The sequence below is a fragment of the Trachurus trachurus genome, assembly GCF_905171665.1.
Source record: "Trachurus trachurus genome assembly, chromosome: 19".
NCBI lineage: Eukaryota > Metazoa > Chordata > Actinopteri > Carangiformes > Carangidae > Trachurus > Trachurus trachurus.
In genome coordinates this window covers 25,115,895-25,136,738 of record NC_139913.1, presented here as the reverse complement: position 1 = coordinate 25,136,738, position 20,844 = coordinate 25,115,895, and the positions used below count along the sequence as shown (strand labels likewise).

Sequence of the window (20,844 nt, the reverse complement as noted above, 5' to 3'; positions counted from 1 at the left end):
CTCAAGCATATGACTTTTTGCTCACTTTTTGAGGTACTTTTAACACATGAGGTTGAGGTATTTTTAACACATACTACTAGACTACTTGAGGAACTTAAATCAAGGCATTGACTACTTTTTCCACTGCATAAATGTAAGAGTAATGTTTCAACAATTTGTAGCATTTTTCATTGTTTCCTTGAATTTGTGTTTTTTTTTTCAAGGCTTTATTCAAAGTAAATCGTCTAAAATTCATGTTTTTAAATGAAATGGCTAACAGGTTAAGGACATTTTATTTGTTTATTTATTTTTTTATTACAATGTGTCAACCCTTTTAATGTCCCAGATTTGAAGGGTTTGGTGATGATTTATTGTATGTGGCTTCTTCTTATAAATCAGTAGTGGGTGTTGTTAACTAACATGTGACCGTCCGGCAGCCAATCAGCGAACTGCATAGACGTGTAATCGGTCGTCAGATTATGGTGCGACAGGAGGAGAGTGAGGTGGCGACTGGCAGGAGTAGACTCCGCTAAAAAGACAAGAAGAAGCAGCAGAAGAAGTTGCTCCTGTTTATTAAGCCGTGTCACTTCTTACCAGGACCGACTCCCTCCGTATTTGAAGAGGGCCGCTGCATTCACTGACGACAGGTAACAGCTTTCCCCTGGTTACCGTTGACATGAGCGTTATTCAGCTTTTCTCTCTCTCTGGTTCCCAGTCAGTTAGGTTAGCTAGGCTACAGCAGCTAGCCGCCACAGCCTGTCAGGTTAGCGGATATGAGATGCTGCTGCCCCTGCTAGAGTCAAGAGTATGTAATAATAACAATAATAATAACTACTGACTGCTTTTTTCAGCTGTTAAGTCTTTGAAATATTAATGACCAATGAGATAATGACTAACTGACTGGCAAAGCTCCAGCACCTACAGGCTAATTTCGCCGCACATCATCCGCAAAGAGCAACGTCTGACTCGGCGTGCGTCCCCTCGTGTGTGTCTCCCCCCTCCCTCCCTTCTTGCTTATACTGTACCTCCTGCATCTGTGTGTGACACAGTGTACTTTTATTTAACCTATCGAAAGCAAAGCTGAAGTTCTTATTGAACTTGCCTGACAGGCTAGTTGAGGCTGCAGCTGCAGGAGGAGTGGGTGTGGTGGTTGGTGGCTGGTACAGGAGCTTCATTCACTTGACTTGATTTGACTTCACCTCGGCCCTGACGCACATGATGTAGATGTAGCGTGCTGAGTTCATCAAACAGCCGCTGTGTCTGAAGCAGTGCCCACCCAACCACCTCCTCCCTCCCCTTTACTGGGCCCCTGTGGAGCTCCAGCCTCTAAATCCAGCTTCCTTCATCTCCGAGAGCCGTGTAGTGACACACATTTTCACGGCTTGATGGCCTCAAACAATGGACTGGACCCGTGGATTATGGCAGGATAAATGCTGGGACATCTGCCTCTGAAAGCATGACAGGGTATAGGCTAGGCTGCAGGATAAGCCAAACTCCCAGGAGAGATCACGGACCTCTTGCAGAAGTGATGCCAATAACAAAAAAAGTCACTGTTTTCATTTCAGAAGCTGGAGAGAAAACATAATGTTATCAGCAGTAGATAAGATGCAGTTATCCAAGCTGACTGTTATCTCTGTTTGGCTTGTGTTAGACGGCCATAAAGGTATTTCATTCACCTGGACGGTCTGGGTCCCATATTACCAACCAGTCAGTACTCTTTCATCACCTGGCCAAAAGATATGACTGACAACCAAGTGGGTGTATTCCTGTGTTGGCGGATGCATCATTGGCAGTCCATGGTTAGCTGAGCAGGTCTGACCACATGCTGCAATGTTTAAAACAGGAATGTCACAGCTATTGGCTCAACTGGTTGTCTTTATGTTGACACTTGTCTCAGATGCATGTATTGTGAGATTCTTAGCTTTGATACTTTTACTGTTTTTTATATCGGAGTCGCTGCATTAGGAGGATAGATATCGTAGTAGTAGGACTCTAGGAGAGATTCTTGTCTGTGGATCATATCTTGTTTTCTATATATTACTAAGCTGTGTATTTTCACACCCCTGAGAAAAACAAAGACTCTCTCAAGTGTAGAATGTCAGAAAAGTAGAAAAGCTAAAGCGCAAACTTGGCATATTTTACATAACACAACTCAAATAATTACCCATTATTACAAGCTGTAGAATAATCTTCCATAAAACTCAATCATTTCAATCTAGCTACATATTTGCTCTGAATACACATTGTGGGATTGGCCTTTTTCTCTGCTCTGCTTTTTTTCCACCTGTTCAACAATTGTTTGTTGACTGAAGGAGTGTGTACACAACCTAAAGATGTAAGGTGGGGCCCTGTGATTGACAGGATGTTTAAGATATTTCAAGATGAAACATGTTTCAAAAGGATTTCCACCTCCTCCTCTATTAAAGTGTAACAGGTGACACCAATCCACAGCTCAATTGATAAACATGAGTGTTACAGCTGGTACAAATGGGTTTATTTTTAATGTGGATCTCAGGTTTCTAGGGTTTGGAACAAAGAGTAATTGAGCTGTCGTCTTGTCACGTACACGAACCTCAAACCTCAGTATCACGGTTTAATCTGTACATTTTCCAGTGGCTAGGTTTGTCAGTCAGAACAGGGAAACGAGTCAAGGATGTGGATGCATAGTGCACACACACTATATTATCCCCCAAAGGATGTTGAAGTTTTAAGATGGGGCCATTTTCAGGTTTCAAAAGCATAATAATAATCTCTTTCTTTGTCTGTTTTGAATTTCTAACAAGCCTATCGTGTAGAAGTACTGTAGCATAGCATGGCCACTAACCATAGCAAATGTTATTGACAGTCAAGTGTACTGGATAAATATGTGGCCAATGCAGCTGATGGTGAATGCTTTGCTTTGCTCTAAGTTTATCTTAGAGCACTTTGCAGCAGTGGATTTGTCACTGTCAAAATCTCAGATGCAGATTAGCTGGCAAGACATCACAAAGTAAAAGAATTCAGTAAAACGTGTCCAGCATTAGATTAGCAGCAACTGGTCTGATATTACTGTGTGACGGTTTTGAAGTATTGATTTAAAACACATTTAATCAATTACTTGTACCCAGTGATACAAATCCTGTTTTTGGATTGGATAACACAAAACACTGGTCTGATGATGATGATGGTAGTATATCACATCATGGAGTATACATGCTTTTTAAAAAAAAAAAATCTGGACCAGACTAGAGCTCAATCCCCACTGTCACTCAAAATCAGTAGACTGCAGTTTCTACTTGGTCAAAACACACATGCTAACCTAACCATTAGCTTTGTTTTTGTTTTGATCATGTGCTGCTGACTCTGAAGTAAACTGACTCCGTCTCCTGCAGGTCCTGTTCCAGCCAGCGCTGCCATGTCGGCGAAAGCCATCTCAGAGCAGACGGGGAAGGAGTTCTTGTATAAGTTTATCTGCACCACAGCGGCCGTGCAGAACCGCTTCCGCTATGCCACTGTTACCCCGGAGACCGACTGGGACCGCCTCACCCAGGAGCATCCGTGGCTGCTCACAGAGGTATAGCTGCTCTGGCCCTATTAAAACTCACCAGAAAGATCTCTCTCTCTCTTTTTTTATTTGATTTACTCATTTATTTATTTATTTATTCATTCATTCAAATTATTACAATTATTATTAACAATATTACCATTATTTCATGTCATTATTATATTCAATTATTTATTTTCCTTTATTTTTCTTGTCTTTTTCTCACTTAAATCTATGTCATTGATCCTATGTTCTATTATTATTTTATCGTACTGCTTTATTACACAACTCTTGATTATAAGTGTTAAGATAATGTGCAAATGTGTAAGAAATGGGAAATGGATTTGTCATGTTACCAGTGTTAAAAAAAAAAAATTAAGTTAAAAAAAAAAAAAACCTCACCTGAAACTAAAACCTGCACATAGAAAGTTGTCATATTTTTTTTAGTTTGACTTGTTAAACCAAGTGCTGGTGCAAATCAGCTTTTGTAATTCATCTGTCTGCAACTTGCTCCGCCTGCAGAAGCTGGTGGTCAAACCAGATCAGCTGATCAAGCGGCGTGGGAAGCAGGGGCTGGTGGGCATCAACGTGGACCTGCAGGGAGTCCAGGAGTGGCTCAAAGCCCACCTCATGAGGGAGACCACTGTGAGTCGACTAATCTCTCTGAGTGACCGTTACAGCAGTACTTTGATGAAATATGACCCCAGAAGTCAGTGCAGCCTGAATGTTAATCAGACATCAATGCAAGCAGGAGGTTTATGATGCTTATAAGGAAGTGTTCCAGTTTGATCCCTAATCAGGTTGTTGTTATATCTAACAGGAATATTGTAAAAGTTGGTTAATTTTTTTTATTTGGCAGATTTAGTGAAGTGACTTAGTGAAATGTGTTGCTGTATTTTGCACAGAACCGCTAGTCTTTTTTTGAATAATTACATTTTATTGCAGTATTTACTAAACTATGGATGTTAATTTTTAATTCTCCTTTTACCCCTGGACTTCGAAACATAATCTTGATTTGTATTGATAATTGACATTGTGTGTGGTGTTATAAAAACCACAGAGAAATTTCATTGAACTAATGAGAATTTGTTGCATCTTCCATGCGTTTATCACATGTCCCTGCTCTTGAAAGTGATTCTGTGACTAATTATTTAACAAATGATGAAAACAATGTACCCGAGCAGTCAGTCACGAGTGTGATGTACGATACAGTCCCTCGTCCATTTGTCCCGGCCTGTGTGCTTTTAATGTGTATTGAAATATACATTGCATCCAGCACTAGAGGCCGTGTGTGTATGTTTAGATCTGCTAGGTCAGAGGTTATGTAATGTCAGTGAGGGGGCGGTGGTCTATTCTGGTCCACCATTCATACAGACATGCAACCCTGTACTTCAAACTGGTAGTAGCCGTACATCCACCGCATAAGAAGGGGAGTTTGTGCTCTTGCTCATTGGTTGTTTTTAACAACAATACTATTAACAATTCAAGAATCCAGATGATAAAGATGAGAGTCGTACTTCTGGTCTTATTTGTGGCAAAATACAAATCATATTCTGTTGATGTTCGCCTCTTTATGCAGCTGTTTTCCTTCCAAGTATTAACTAGGTTGAACTAATATGTTCAGGGTTTATGACATCAACTGTTTGTCTTGGATAGGTGGGAAAGGCAAAGGGTGTGCTGAAGAATTTCCTCATTGAGCCATTCGTTCCACACACGCAGGTAATGTACTCCACCTTAACCATGTTTTGTCATCCCACATCCTGTTTGTTATGTTTGAAAACCCAGGCTGGTATATTTGTGCAGCCTTTTAATCATAGATAACATGCTTTAGAGCTGCATAGACCCCACATCCACAAAGAAAACAAACTGTCAGCCCACTCAGCAGGACAATGAACACTCCAGGCTTAGCAAACAAGTTATCTTGTGTGTTTTTTAGTTTTTTTTGTATGCATGTCAGGTTGACTTCTTAATATATAGCGAGGGTAAATCAGTGAATGTGTGTAAAAACAGTCTCACCCTGTATGAAGGTCAGTTTGGTTTAAAGAAGTAACTGAACGCTGTTGAAACGTCTAACATTGATTGAAACAACTTGTCGGCTCTTTGTAAATAAGAGAAAATGCACACTCTGCTGTTTGCAAGCCAAATCTTTGAAAATGTCTTTGCATGTCCTTGTAATTTCCTTTGTTTTTCTACCGGCCCACCCAGGAGGACGAGTTTTATGTGTGTATCTATTCCACGCGTGAGGGCGACCATGTGCTTTTCCACCATGAAGGAGGAGTGGATGTCGGTGACGTGGATGTCAAGGCCCAGCGGCTCATGGTTGCAGTGGATGAAAAGCTGAGTGAAGACCAAGTCAAAGAGCAGCTCCTCACACATGTTCCTGATGATAAGAAGGAGTATGTCTGCATCCTTTTCTGTTTCTTGAAAATAACACAGAAATATATTTTATATATTTAAATGTAAAAATAAAAAGGGCAGATTCATATGGGTATCAAATGGCACCCTGCTATTTCAGACAGAATTTTATGAGCGGTGCTTCTTCCCATGCCCCATTAATCTGATCTGATCTAATCTGATTGACTAAGGAATGTTTATACAGTTTATAATGGTGGGTGTTGTTCATCAGTGTTTGTCCCTATATAATAATTATTTTTCCCAAATACTACACATTTCAACTAATACGTTGTCTTGGCTCTTGTCTCTCCTTAAAGAGTCCTGGCCAGTTTTATTGTGGGCCTCTTCAATTTATATGAAGATCTCTACTTTACCTATCTTGAGATCAACCCCCTTGGTGAGTTTTTAATAACGTCAAGACTTGCATATCAGATCACATCTCACTGCTCTTTGTGATTACCTTCACTTGCAAGACAGGATCACTTATTACTGTAACGCCTTTTTGTACATACTCATTATTTATTCACAAGCCTGACCAAAGTACTTGTAAGGATAAATTATTAATCTGAGTGAACTAGCTACTAATTTTTGCACATAAATTGTCAAGATAACCACAAGAATTTGTAAATGAAGGAACAACTTGACCTTTTCTCCTGTTAAACAGTCGTTACCCAAGATGGAGTGTACATCCTTGACATGGCTGCAAAGATCGATGCCACAGCAGATTACATCTGCAAGGCCAAATGGGGTGATGTGGAGTTTCCACCACCTTTCGGCAGAGAGGCCTATCCAGAGGTGAGAGCTGAAGGACAGAAAATCATTATTTTCTTGATCTCTGACCATTAATATTTTTCCTATTTGCTATAATATTATATCATACTCCAGCTAGTTTCCACTTCCTCACTTTTATGGAAGATTCACATTTACAAGTATTCAAGTACAAATTGAATGCTATGGAGGAATATATTTTAGACTTCGGAGATGAATTTGTTTTTGTGACTCTTATGCAATAGTTTTTATAGATTAAGACTTAACTGTACCAGTGTATCTGGCCTTGTGGGCAGGATGTGTGACCACAATATGATTTGTCACTTTTAGGAGGCCTACATAGCAGATCTAGATGCTAAGAGTGGTGCCAGTCTGAAACTGACCCTGCTGAACCCTCGTGGCAGGATCTGGACCATGGTGGCCGGGGGAGGGGCTTCAGTCGTCTACAGGTAGTCCACTGATTTACGGGACTTTGACAGATAATGTGTTTGCTGTTTTGGATTTTCATCATGTCATCAACCTATCATCAGGACACAGTCACTTGACCGTCCATCTTCTCTTTCCTTTAGCGACACCATCTGTGACCTGGGTGGGGTGGATGAGCTGGCCAACTACGGTGAATACTCTGGTGCACCCAGTGAACAGCAGACCTACGACTACGCAAAAACCATCCTCTCTCTCATGACACGTGAAAAACATTCTCAAGGTGAGTACAACCAGAGCTTCAATGGGACTGTTTTTTCTTTTTAAACGAGGTCAAAAAAAGTAGGTCAGAGTTGGACAGCTGGGGGGGAGGGAAGTTCCCAGAGATGTGTAGAGAGAAAACCTTGACTGCTTCAGATAACTAAACCTGTCTTATGGCTGTGAGTACATTTCTTCTTCATTCTTCTGCAATGTGAGCTGCGTGTTTGTCACCAGGACCCTGTTCACTGTGTGTTATGTTGCCAGCAATAGACTTCGTGTCCGTCACTTAGCTATTTTACTCAGGTATCACATTTCAGTTGTGGACATATTCTTACCATGTCGCCTCCTGTGTGTGTATCTTACAGGGAAAGTGCTGATCATTGGAGGAAGTATTGCCAACTTCACCAACGTAGCAGCCACATTCAAGGTGAAACACACTGATATATTTATCTGGAACGCTGTATAGACTAAACTATGGTGACATCACGTTGCCACATAGTATTTGAGTTGTTTTTTCCTTGTGGGAAACATTATAAAATACAATCAACTGACTTAATCCCACTATCATGTGTGTGTATATGTGTGTTATCTACATAGCTGACTGGTTTGTGTCTCATTCAGGGCATTGTGAGGGCCATCAAAGACTACCAGGGTCCTCTCAAGGAGCATGAGGTCACCATCTTTGTTCGACGTGGAGGACCCAACTACCAGGAGGGGCTGAGGGTGATGGGAGAAGTAGGTGAGTGAGATCAAGCTGGGGTGGTTGTGAAGAGCAGTATTACAGGAAAAATTGCTAAATTGACTCTAATTTTCTGCATGTGAGGAAATGACTGAATGGATGCTAGTTCAAGTTTCTTTCAGTTCAACTGGCTGGAGCCTGTTTGAGTTTGTTAAACTCTGTTTTTCGCCTCTGCAGGGAAGACCACCGGCATTCCCATCCATGTGTTCGGTACTGAAACCCACATGACGGCCATCGTGGGAATGGCACTGGGCCACCGGCCAATCCCTAACCAGCCCCCAATGGACGCGCACACAGCAAACTTTCTCCTCAATGCCAGCAACAGTGCAGTGGTATTTTAACTCAATAACTTGCTGAGAAGATGGCCTTGGTTCACTCGCTGCTCTTCTAGACAGACTGGACACTTTGCCTTCAGACATGCAAGATAATTCCATGTGCTGTCTGCTGAGTTAAACAAAATATCAAACAGTCAACATGTATTTCATGTTTCATGTTTCATGTATTAACACAGTAGATTGACAGAAGGTAGAAGTCTTATCAGTGTGCGGTAGCCGTCTTTTTCTATTGACAGAAGGTACTGTTCGTGCATGTTAAAACACTGTTGAAGCTCTGAATGTCCTGGACTTTGGAACTAGTTGAGTTGAGCTCTATTGTGAAGCATTGCCTGATACTCTTTTTATGTAGACAGTGTGCAGGTTAATGAAAAGCCACCCTGAGGTTAAGGATAAGAAGTGATAAACAGAGAACATTCCAAATTGTCACTATAGTACCTTTAGTTTACATTTCTCCACAATATGTGCATGTGGAATCAATATGAACTCGATATGAATGACATACAGTATTTAGTAGTTCCATGTTGCCATTTCTCACTGAAATAAGAGGGAACGCTGCACACTCAGCTCTAGGTTAAGATTTGTTAAGACATGACAAAGGCCCTGTGCCAAAACGTTGTCCTAAATAAATCTTTTTTTATTTGGAGCTGAGTGTGCAGCGTTCCCTTCTTTTTTTTCAAGTTTTCTACTCCGTCGCCAGCACCTCAACAGGACAATGTGCAGGCAGTGTGTGTTACTTTTCTCCTACCTGCCATTTCTCACTGAAACATGTTTATCTCTCTCTTTTTGCACCAGACTCCAGCTGCCACAAGAACAGCTTCGTTCTCTGAAGCCCGGACGTCCAATGACGCCACCCCAGCAAAAAAGTCTAAAGCAGGTCTTCCAGCAGGTAACTCCTACCTCCCCACTCACCTCTCCACTGCTTCATTATCAGCAAGACTCCACATAAACTCACACACTTCTGCTTTTTCATTTCTCTTATCCTTGCTTCCTGTATTTTTCCCACCCACCCAAATTGCCGTCATGGCTGTTCCTGCATTTTAATTTTCTTTTTTTCCCCTTCTTCTGCTGGTCCTCCTCCTTTGCTGCACAAACTGTCCACTCACCTCCGTCTTTTTCATGCTTGTTTCTCTAAGACTCTCTTCATTCTATACTGTGGCCTCTGAAGAATGTGGTCACAGGCGATTGGAAAGGTAAGTCTTAGGTGTTTCATGCCCTCACTGCACTCGGCCGCCCGCACACTCCACATTGGTTTGCCCCTTTTTCCTCTTCACCCCTCACCCTCCCTAATCTGGGTAGAAAGGAGTGTGTTTGTGTGTGATACCTACTGCAGTAGTTTTCCAGGTATAAAATGTTCTTTTAGAAAAATGAGTTTTGTGTTTTACTTTGTTTTGTTTTCAGTGAGAATAATCTTTGGATTAATTTAAAAACTGTTGAAATACTCAGGTTTCAGTTTTAAAGATGATGCTCATGAAAAGATGTGTCATCTTTAGACCGAGTTATGTGCTCTTGTTTGTAAGTTAAAAGTCTCATGTTTATTACAGGTTTGGAAATGAGGTTTTGAATGTGGCTTGACTGTACTTTTTCGGATCGCTTCTTCCAGCAGCGCAGTAAAGGCATGCTCTGTAGCAGCTGAGCTTTGCATGCTCTTTTCTCTGCTAGGCTTTTTATAGACTGTTTTCCGATGTGATGCACAGTTTCCATTAAAGCCTGTTAAATGAATAAGATGCAGTAAAGATAAACTCATTCTTTTCTCTTTTTTTTTGTTGTTTCGCTCATTTTGTCGTTTTGTGTTTCCGTCCCGTGGGGGTCACAGAAGCGCAGGCCTCTTCTGGCTGCAGCGGAGGTATGGAAGGGTGTGAAAAACCTGTCTTCCTGCCCTCTCCATTCTTTGTCCACTTCCCTCTGCTTTCCCATTTTACCTACTTTCTGTTTCTCAGCAGTCTGTTTTTCTCTATTACATTCTTATGGTGGCTTCCTTTTCTGAAAGAGTGTTGTTTCATCTCACTGAACTTAAATCAGGCATTTTTGTTCAGACTGATACTGTTGAATCATCTTGAATTTGTATGATTAACTCTACAAATATTGGTCAAATTTATCCATGGCAACATTTTTGAACCACTTCAAATCATAGCATGTGTTTTTTTTTTTTATAAACTCAATCAGTGTGTGCCTGAATCAGATTTAACAGAAGGCAGTGAGCCTGGGCAGAGAGGAGGGACTTGGGAGGACTGGAAGTGAAAACATGGTGATTAACTAAACAACAAATGCTTCTAGCCACATTGCACACTGATGTTCTGCTTTTAAAACTGAGCATCTGACTGTGACAGTGTCTTCAGGTCTGTTGCAAAGAATCCTTAGCTCTGTCTTTTTCCACACACCTCATATGGGATTGAATTACCACTGCTTGGCCGTGGTTTCTGGCCCATGAAACATATTAATTCAATTACCAGTAGACAGCTGTGTCATCAGAACTCAAGGGTTATGTCTCTCAGTTTACATCAGACAAGCGGGGTAATGTCTCCTGAGAGCAGACGGCAACTTTCATGAACTTTAAGTAGAAAACTCACGATGTTTCTCGATGGTTCAACACGGCTCTTTTCTTCCAAGAATGTTCAGTTTGCAGGAGTCAAAAAGCAGACAGGCCTTGTGCAGGGCGGACATTTGTTAGCATGTGAGAATGGAAAGAGTTTTTTGTTTTATCTAACTTCAGACAGTGTGGCTCAAAGCTCAAGTTCTAATTTTAACATTGCGAGGCCCCAAATTAATCCTTTCAGCAGTGTGACTTCAAGGGGGTGGACAAAATAATGGACTGAGGAACTGGATTGTTCTCAGAAATATCAACCTATAGTCGGCTGAATGCTAAAAAGCAGCATGCCATGCGCCAACAATAATAATGTATGACGCAACATTTTTTGGCATCTGCATATATTTAAAAACATGTAATGTGAAGGGAGAATTGTGTGAAAACTGCTGACAACACGCTGTATGCATAAGTGCATCAACAGAGAGAAACATCACCTGGCAGGCAGGCAGCGTTTGAAATGGTGATTTTTGTTACAGCAGAGTCTTTAAAAAGAGTTATTTTCTCTACCTCCTGTGTCTCTGTCCTCAGAACCAGTTCTCTCTGTACTCTGCTTGTTACCGTCCCCAGTCCTGGTGCTTTTCCTGAGCCAGACCTCCTTCTCTTGTCTGTGTTTGTTTATTTTTATTTCTCCCTTCAGCTCTGACTTGGATCTCTCTTTCTCTCTCCCTCTCTCTTTCCTTCAGCCAAAGCCACTACCCTCTTCAGGAAACACACTAAGTCCATTGTATGGGGCATGCAGACACGCGCCGTGCAAGGCATGCTGGACTTCGACTATGTCTGCTCCAGGGACGAACCCTCCGTGGCGGCCATGGTCTATCCCTTCACGTAGGTTTCCCAGTGATTCCCTCAGTTCAGTGAAATTGATAACTGTTGATATTCCTTTGGTTTTAAGTTTCTACTTTGCTAAAATAAAATGTTCAGAATATGGTTTACCACTGAAATCATAGGGTGTGACTCCCTGTTGATGTTGAAATCACCGAAAGAGAGTGAAGGAAACATCTGTTTTCACAAACAAAGCAAGATGATGTAACCAACACGAAACGGCATGAACAGTGTCAGATGTTCCCAGCAATGTTGATCTAGTAGTTGTTTTTTAGTTCATATTTCCTGCATTGTCAACTCAAATCTTCATATTTTTTATTATAGCCTTTACTCAGAAATCATTAAGGACGGGCCCTCATTCACAGTCTTATTGAGCAAAAATGAAAACAACTAAAATAGGTCCAGAAGTACAGCCAATAAAGACGATGTAAAAGATATAAAACAATCAGTGTGAACAGTGTTATCAAACCGTCATAGCCCTGTTTTTAAATGTTCACAAAGGGGTAAGAAAGATTTTATCTTTCAATGCTTTGTAAAAACTTACAAGCAGACGGAGCATAAAAACTCACAGCTGATCTTCGAAATTCAGTGCAAACTGGAGGAACTTGAAGTAAAAGACAGTCATTGTACCGCGTCTGATTTGATCCACATGACCGGACTAGGAGGATCTGATGTACATCGGCAGCTTCCCTGTAAGGGCCTCATAGATGAACACCAACAAATGCCTATTGTGTTCCTCAGTCAGAGAGGACCACGCATCATTTTTATATAAGGTGCAGTGATGAGTGTTGTAGGGATCACCAATAATAAACCTAAAACAGATGCAAACAGTATCTTGAGGTTTAAGAGCAGACGCAGATGCATGTAAATCACATCTCAATAATCCAATGCACAGAGGAAAACGGCTTCAGTAATCCATTTCCAACAAAGCATTGGAAATGTAGTTAGTTCTGTGTTGAATAAATGTTTTGTGGCATTTAAATGAGAGTATCTATGCATCCATATACCAATATACATATCTTATTTGTCAATGTTGATTTCTGGCATAGTAGAAAATACACAAATGTTTGCTATCAATGTCCTTATGATGTGTTAATCTATGTTTATTCAGAATCTTTCTGTGGCAGAAAACCAAAAGTAGCACATTGATTTTAAGTAAAATGGTCTTGTGAAATTCTTCCAAAATCAAATTTAGCTTAATTCATTTTCTTCTACTTCATGTTCCTGTGTTTTCCAGGGGGGATCACAAGCAGAAGTTCTACTGGGGCCACAAAGAAATCCTGCTGCCCGTGTACAAGAACATGGCTGATGCCATGAAGAAGCACCTGGAGGTGGACGTCCTGATCAGCTTCGCTTCACTGCGCTCAGCCTTCGACAGCACAGTGGAGGCCATGCAGTACCCACAGGTACCAAGACATACTCTAACATCTGTTTCCATGTTTTCCCCCACACATCGCTGCATTAAACATGTGAGTGTCAAGAAGACATGAAAGTCAGCTGTTTTTACTTAATTGTGTTCCCAGATCCACACCATTGCCATCATAGCCGAGGGCATCCCTGAAGCACAGACGAGGAAGATGATCAAGATGGCTGATGAGAGAGGCGTCACAATCATTGGTCCGGCCACGGTATGTGTGCAGCCATATGATACCAACAGCATTAAAAAAGAACTCTTAAGCTTAAAGCAGAAGTAAGCGGAATGTTTGTGTTAATATAAGTCTTAAATAGTTCTATCTTCCGACAGCAATCACTTCTATAGAGTGTTTGGTCTGAAACACGGGTCTGTCAGTCACTCTGCTCTGCTGTAAGCCGAGGAGAAAACTTTCCTTGTATCCTACAACCTTTATCCAATGAGGAGAGAGAACGGCATAAAGGGGCGGTCCTCTCTGTGTGTGCAGCCAAGGGATGCGCGTGAATGTGGTGACGTAGGGACGAGGGCGTGGACTATTAACTCCATCTGCTGACAGGAAGTTATCCAAAACCACCGGATCGCTTACTTCTGCTTTAATGTAGTTGTAATTGTCTGCCTCAGTAGGAAGTCAGACACTTCAAGTAGCTTAGACACGTTCATGTGATACCCATTCATTTCTCTCTCCCAGGTTGGTGGCATCAAACCAGGTTGTTTTAAGATTGGCAACACTGGTGGTATGCTGGACAACATCCTAGCTTCCAAACTGTACCGTCCTGGCAGCGTGGCGTACGTGTCGCGCTCCGGCGGCATGTCCAACGAGCTGAACAACATCATCTCCCGCACCACAGACGGCGTTTACGAAGGCGTGGCCATCGGAGGAGACAGGTACAAGGACCGATTTGCACATGATTTGCTTAAGCGTGAGAGACAGTCGTGCTGTAGAGACTGTTAGGTGTTATATATTTTTGTTTCCTCATTGTCCAGATATCCAGGCTCCACCTTCATGGACCACGTCCTTCGCTACCAGGACACTCCAGGGATCAAAATGATAGTGGTCCTAGGAGAGGTAAGAGTAGCTCTGTGAATGTTCTTATTTTCAGATAAACATTAGGAGGTTTTATTTTTATTTTATTTTTGGAGTAACATTTCCTCCACTCTGACATGCCAGATTGGAGGCACAGAGGAGTACAAGATCTGCCAAGGCATCAGGGAGGGCAGGATAACCAAACCTGTGGTCTGCTGGTGTATTGGAACCTGTGCCACCATGTTTACTTCAGAGGTCTGTAGGAAAGAAATAACTCATAAATCTTGAATCATCACCTCACAAAACAAAATACAAAAGCGTGAGTTTATCACACTGTTGCCTTCAGGTTCAGTTTGGCCATGCAGGAGCCTGCGCCAACCAGGCCTCAGAGACGGCAGTGGCCAAGAACCAGGCTCTGAGGGACGCCGGAGCTTATGTTCCCAAGAGCTTCGATGAGTTGGGAGATGTCATCAAGTGAGAGCTTATCTCCTGATCATACCACAGAGTTGATCTCTGTTTGTTTGCTTGTTTTTTTTGCGTTCAGGGCTTATTTACTGATGATGTGTTTATATGGTGAAACAGGACTGTCTATGATGAACTGGTGGCCAATGGTACCATCATTCCTGCCCAGGAGGTTCCCCCACCAACAGTACCCATGGATTACTCTTGGGCCAGGGTAAGAAATGTTGATAATGACATGAAATAGTTGTTTGTACTTTAAAAAGTGTGATTTTGTTTTCATGATTAAAAACTACAGTAGGTACTGATGGATATTGGACTGTAAAAGCCAGAAATGTTTCTATATTGGCCGATATTCTTTGATTTAGTTTGGAACACAAGATAATCAAATGTTTATGATGAGGAAGTTATTGTTATAATTTGGTTATGACAGAATTTGGAGTGTACTGAGCCAAACAGTTAAAAATATAAACTCATGATGCAGACTATGTAATGACACCACTCTTTCTATTACCTTAAAGGGATAGTTCACCCAAAATTCAAATTTCACTCTTTATCTACTCACCCTCATGTGGACTAAGGGCTGGGAGAAGTTTCAGAGTCCTCCGTGCCTTCTCTGAGTTACGGGGGGCTCAGCGCAGCACTGCATGTCCATATGACGGTTGAGAACGGAGCTCACTTTTCTTTGTCCAAAAAGACACACCAAAAAACATCCAAATACCTCCATAGTGCTCGTCTGTAATGTCCCTCTTGTATTGAAGCTCCAACATGAGAAATTATTCTGAAAATAAATAAATACATCTGTATTTTAAGCTTGTTTGTAGTGGAAGCTCCCAGCACTACTCTTCCTCGTCCAAATCTCGCACAATTTGCACTGACACCGGCAAAACATTTTTTTCGGAACAATTTCTCATGTTGGGGCTTCAAAACAAGAGGGACATTACAGACGAGCACTATGGAGGTATTTGGATGTTTTTTGGTGTGTCTTTTTGGACGAAGAAAAGTGAGCTCCGTTCTCAACTGTCATATGGACGTGCAGTGCTGCACGGAGCCCCGCTGTAACTCAGAGAAGCCACTGAGGAATCTGAAACTTCTCCCAGCCCCTTAGTCCACATGAGGGGGAGTAGATAATGAGTGAAATTTTTTTGGATGAACTATCCCTTTAAACATATCTGTGTAGTTTCTACACTGCAGTTTCTTCTTGCATGTTGGCTGACACATACACTGGTTTTACTCTTAAACATTTCCCTCCAGGAGCTGGGACTGATCCGTAAACCAGCCTCATTCATGACGAGTATCTGTGATGAGCGAGGCCAGGAGCTCATCTACGCCGGCATGCCCATCACCGAGGTCTTTAAAGAGGAGATGGGTTTAGGAGGAGTGCTGGGCTTGCTCTGGTTCCAACGCAGGTCAGTGTGACGACTAGAGACACTAATGTTAATCACTTATTAGAAGAAGAAGCATCGGCTTATTCACTCTGGCAAATATATTCTCAGTGGCATTACCTCTGCCCTCCTTCTATCTATCTAGGTTGCCACGCTACGCCTGCCAGTTCATTGAAATGTGCCTGATGGTGACTGCAGACCACGGGCCAGCTGTCTCCGGTGCACACAACACCATTGTCTGTGCTCGCGCAGGCAAAGACCTCATCTCAAGCCTTACCTCCGGCCTGCTCACCATTGTCAGTAGTGATGACACAGAAACACTGTTACTAACACAATAACACTGTCAGGATCATAGTAGTCAAGAAAAAGCAGTCTAGCACCAATGATCTATATTTTCTATTTTCTATTAACGCCTTTTGAAACAGCATATAGAAAAGTACCTATAGAGCAGCTGTGGATTGATTGTCTCCATTCCTTCATCGTCTTTTACAAGCCCCTCAGGCCACATTCAGATTTTAAAATGGCTGAAATTGACGATATAATTCTGTACTGTAACAAGATTTATTTGTAAATGGCAGGGGGACCGTTTTGGAGGCGCTCTGGATGCAGCTGCCAAACAGTTCAGCAAGGCGTTCGACAGTGGCATGCTGCCAATGGAGTTTGTCAACAAGATGAAGAAGGATGGGAAGCTGATCATGGGCATCGGCCACAGGGTCAAATCGGTATGAGGCACTCAACAAATGATGTGGTGGTTTTAGATTAAAGCAGGAGGTCGATGAGATTCTCTCTGAATAATGCTTAACTGTGAGATATAGTTTTGTTTTTCTCACAAAGAGCTGCGCCTCAGTTACTTGATTGAATATAAACCTGTATTAAAACAGTTTGTTTTTGTTTTCAGGTCAACAACCCAGACATGCGGGTGCAAATTTTGAAGGACTTTGTGAAGCAGCATTTCCCCTCCACCCAGCTACTCGACTACGCTCTAGATGTAGAGAAAATCACCACCTCCAAGGTACTTGTTCGGTTCGGTTATCAAGACAGAAGCAACACTTGTGAAGACTCTCCTTAATTTGGGCTTGTTGAAAATCCAAAAATGCTAACAAAATCTGCCTGTTGACAGAAACCCAACCTGATCCTCAACGTGGACGGTTTCATTGGTGTTGCTTTTGTGGACCTGCTTAGGACGTGTGGCGGCTTCACACGGTAAGAATCTCAAACTCAACCATGGTGGGAGTGGTGAGGCGTGTAAATCCAGTAAAATGGCAAAAAGCATTACTCTGAAACCACTGAACCACTTATTTATAGATGAGCTTTGTTAGCATCTGGTTATGTTTTCTGTAGATCAGATATGCCTTTGACTTTTTAGTTTCTGATGTGATGCACTCCAGAGCACATGTGTCAATCTCAAGGCCCGCGAGTGCTTAATTCATATGTCCAATTATCTTTGCGCATGATAATATCTAATTACTATTAGAGCTGGCCCGCCGGTATGTTTCATGTACCACTAAGACACTACTACAAATCCCACAATGCACTGCCAGTGCACGTATATCAGTGGGTCGCACCGGCAACCTGATCCTCTGTTGGTGATTGAGAGGACGATCAACGACGTGTTTTTTTTGGAGGGTTTTTTTGCTGTTATGAAACGGTTGTGAAACGTTATGTGTGAGTGTAGCAAACACTAGGCTGAAGAGAGGAGCAGCAGAGCTCCTCTGACAGCTCGTCTGTGGAGCTGTTGGTTAGCTGCAGGTGAACTGGCTGGAGAACACAGTACCGTTTCTTTTTTTTCTTTTTTTTTAGAGCGCTGTTGTTACAGGTTGTTACACGCAGACGTCCCTGTACGTTTGTCGTGTGACCATCTCTCTGTCATTGGACTTCGCTGCATAACTGGCACAGACTGTCAGTCCTCCTGTGTAACTTCTTGCTGTGAAATGAATGACTGATATGACTGCACGTGTCGGCAAGCCCCCATAAGCTGACGTCATAGAAGCTAAAAAAAATATTAATCGATAGTATTAATCAGTCAAAGTTCTTGATATTGGTTAATGGTTAATCATGTGCATCCCTTAAAAATGATGGAAAGCTGCAGATGGAGTGATTAGAAATTTTTATTTTTATTCAATGATTAATGTTGTGTTATATGCAATAACTTACAGGCTTTGTTAATTTTAGGTTCAATACTGTATGTGCTAATTGTTAATTTAAATAAGTTCTCAATAAACAACAACCAGTCCGGCCCTCGACTTGTACCAATTTTTAAAATCTGGCCCGCGGCATATTTGAGTTTGACACCCCTGCTCTAGAGGTATAAGAAACTTAACTTTAGTCCTCCATTTAGCATTTATGAAAGTTGTATATGTACATTTTAATATTTGATTTTGAACACATGTTACTCTAGCTATAAGCAGCTCTGAAGAAATACTAAAAACTTTATTCATCTACAATATTTTCCTAAATCTTTGGCTTCTGCTGTGAACACATTTCATATTACTTACTGTGTTTTACTATATTGTTCAGTGAAAAGTCTGTTAAAACACTGGCCTCCAATTACAGGTGCCCATGGGAGGCATGTAGTTGTTGACAAAGACATTAATGAACATATCTGGTTATGATTGTATTTTAGTCTGTTGTAAAGTGTCAACTGGGTTATTCATAAATACATTTTGAAAAAAAAATCAGTTGCCAAAAGGACATTGTCTGTGTGGATGGCTCACTGCCCAGGATTGTGTCTCATGAATGTTGAACTGCTTCCAGAGATGAGGCTGACGAGTTTGTGGAGATCGGTGCTCTAAATGGGATCTTTGTCCTCGGCCGGAGTATGGGCTTTATCGGTGAGTCCCATTCAGACCGAACCATGACACCAACTGTCGACGTCCGAAAACGAGACCCTCTAACTCGTGTCTGTCCTGTTTTTAGGTCATTACCTGGACCAGAAGAGGCTGAAACAGGGTCTGTACCGCCATCCGTGGGACGACATCTCCTACGTGCTTCCTGAACATATGTCCATGTAACTCCCACAGCACACACTGGGGTGTACTTCCTGATGTGGCTGCTCGTCTCACTTAACGTACGTCATGTACTCTCCGGTTATGACAACGGCTGCCTTTGCAAAAGTTGGGCAGGATTACTGTGGAAAAGTAGAAGTACTGTCTGTCTGAGGGATCTGGGTCGAAGTTTGGGATCTAGTTTTTACGGAGAAAAAGGGGAAGTATATTTTTTAGATTTAGTTTTTGAGAAATTATTTAAAAAAGTCTGAGATGTAACTTATTCCGTTTTGAACAGAAAGCCAAACCAATGCAAACTACAGCAAGGAGCACAAAATCAATTGGTACTTTATAAAAAAACAATGCTTTGCGTAGTTGGTACAGTACAAGAGCAGAATTCAAAGCACATTTCATGCCTCTGCATGTCAGAGTCTGATTAAATTACAATAATGGCTGCTGATGTGAAATTTTTTGAAACTCAGCAATACAATAACATTTCTCTTTTTATATCACCCGCAAAAATTAACCATGTTTTTATTTTAATCAGCATTTTCCTGCTTCAGGTCAGAAGAAAATGCACTTAAGCATGTTTCCTGGCTTCCTGAGTATTGCACCTTAGTTTAAACACTAGAAAACCCAGAACTAATCGTTTTTTTCCTTCTACAATTTTTCACCCCCACTGAGAAAGATCTTTGTCATCACAAAATATACCAAAGTTATTTTTAGGCTTGTGTTGTCTTTGTTAAAAGTAAAAAAAACGGGGTCCAGTGGTAAGATACTGCAGAGCTTATCCAGATCGTAATGTTTTGAGAAGGAGGCATCTAAATGGGACAAAAGGAATCAAACGCGCTCACACATTGATCGAAGTGACACTCTACCATTGCCTTTCCTATAACAACCCTGTTTACTACCCCAGTTGTAGACAAGTGGTTGAAATTCATCAGCTACTGTAAATTAGGTGGCGTTTTAAGGGGATGATCAAGTCTTTTACACCAAATACAAATAGAGCTACTCATGTTGCTATTCTGAATAACTGTGACAGAAGTCAGGGACATGTAGAGGCATCAGAAGGGTACAAAAAGAAATGCTTCGTGAATGAGCCCTGTGAGTCTTGAAAGCATCTTTGGGAGAGGGACCATGAAAGCAGTTTGCTTTATTTTGGGAGATGATTGCACATAATACAGACGTCAACTCTGTAAAAGAATCGTTCAGACTTGACACTAACTCAAAACGCTTTAACTGCCCACTGTATACGACCTGCTGTGTTTGATCTTTGTTTTGCTATTTTTATTTAACTGTGAAAATATGCTTTGTTTTTGTAATATGCTGTCATATAGTAGTATAATAATAAAGAACTTATTGTTTTACTTTTCAATTTGGCTCAAGTGTGTAATGTCTAAATCTGTTGTAGGTGATGGCTGAACATACTGTGACAGGGAGCACCTTCACTACATGATGCTTAATGATCAGTACACTCACTTCAAATGATCAAGCAGGAAAATGTTAATTAGTGCTAATGAACAACTGGGTCTGTGTTTTAATGGCCGTTGCCTACGTTTAATTAAATTAAATTCTCAATACTTAATTTGCAAATACTCAAGGGTTAACTGAAAGTGTTTATGACTCGTATAATGTTTAATCATCACCATTTGGCATTGCTATGGAATATAAATTTGCTGTAGTTGTCTGCAACTATTAGAGAAGACATTTTGTGTTTAATAATTTACAGTTTTCATCAGTCATCTTTTATGAG

General features: G+C 41.4%; 1 protein-coding gene across 3 annotated transcripts; it reads left to right on the top strand.

Moving 5' to 3' along the window:
* Positions 1–446: 446 nt before the first annotated feature.
* LOC311003037 (ATP-citrate synthase) lies at positions 447–20,466 on the top strand. 3 transcript variants are annotated; one of them, XM_083994707.1, is made up of 30 exons: positions 447–626; positions 3,351–3,532; positions 4,025–4,147; positions 5,159–5,221; positions 5,708–5,898; positions 6,214–6,293; positions 6,561–6,691; positions 6,995–7,113; positions 7,234–7,370; positions 7,714–7,775; positions 7,970–8,087; positions 8,265–8,419; positions 9,215–9,308; positions 9,556–9,612; positions 10,236–10,265; positions 11,690–11,831; positions 13,066–13,234; positions 13,352–13,456; positions 13,928–14,124; positions 14,224–14,305; positions 14,408–14,518; positions 14,610–14,737; positions 14,846–14,939; positions 15,977–16,131; positions 16,253–16,403; positions 16,686–16,829; positions 17,006–17,119; positions 17,228–17,310; positions 18,862–18,938; positions 19,024–20,466. In XM_083994707.1, exons 2-30 carry the CDS (start codon positions 3,374–3,376, stop codon positions 19,116–19,118), a joined length of 3,366 nt encoding a protein of 1,121 aa, XP_083850833.1. In that variant the 5' UTR covers positions 447–626; positions 3,351–3,373; the 3' UTR covers positions 19,119–20,466. The 3 variants fall into 3 exon arrangements, with proteins under 3 accessions (XP_083850833.1, XP_083850834.1, XP_083850835.1); XM_083994708.1 differs by lacking the exon at positions 9,556–9,612; XM_083994709.1 differs by lacking the exons at positions 9,556–9,612; positions 10,236–10,265.
* Positions 20,467–20,844: the final 378 nt, after the last annotated feature.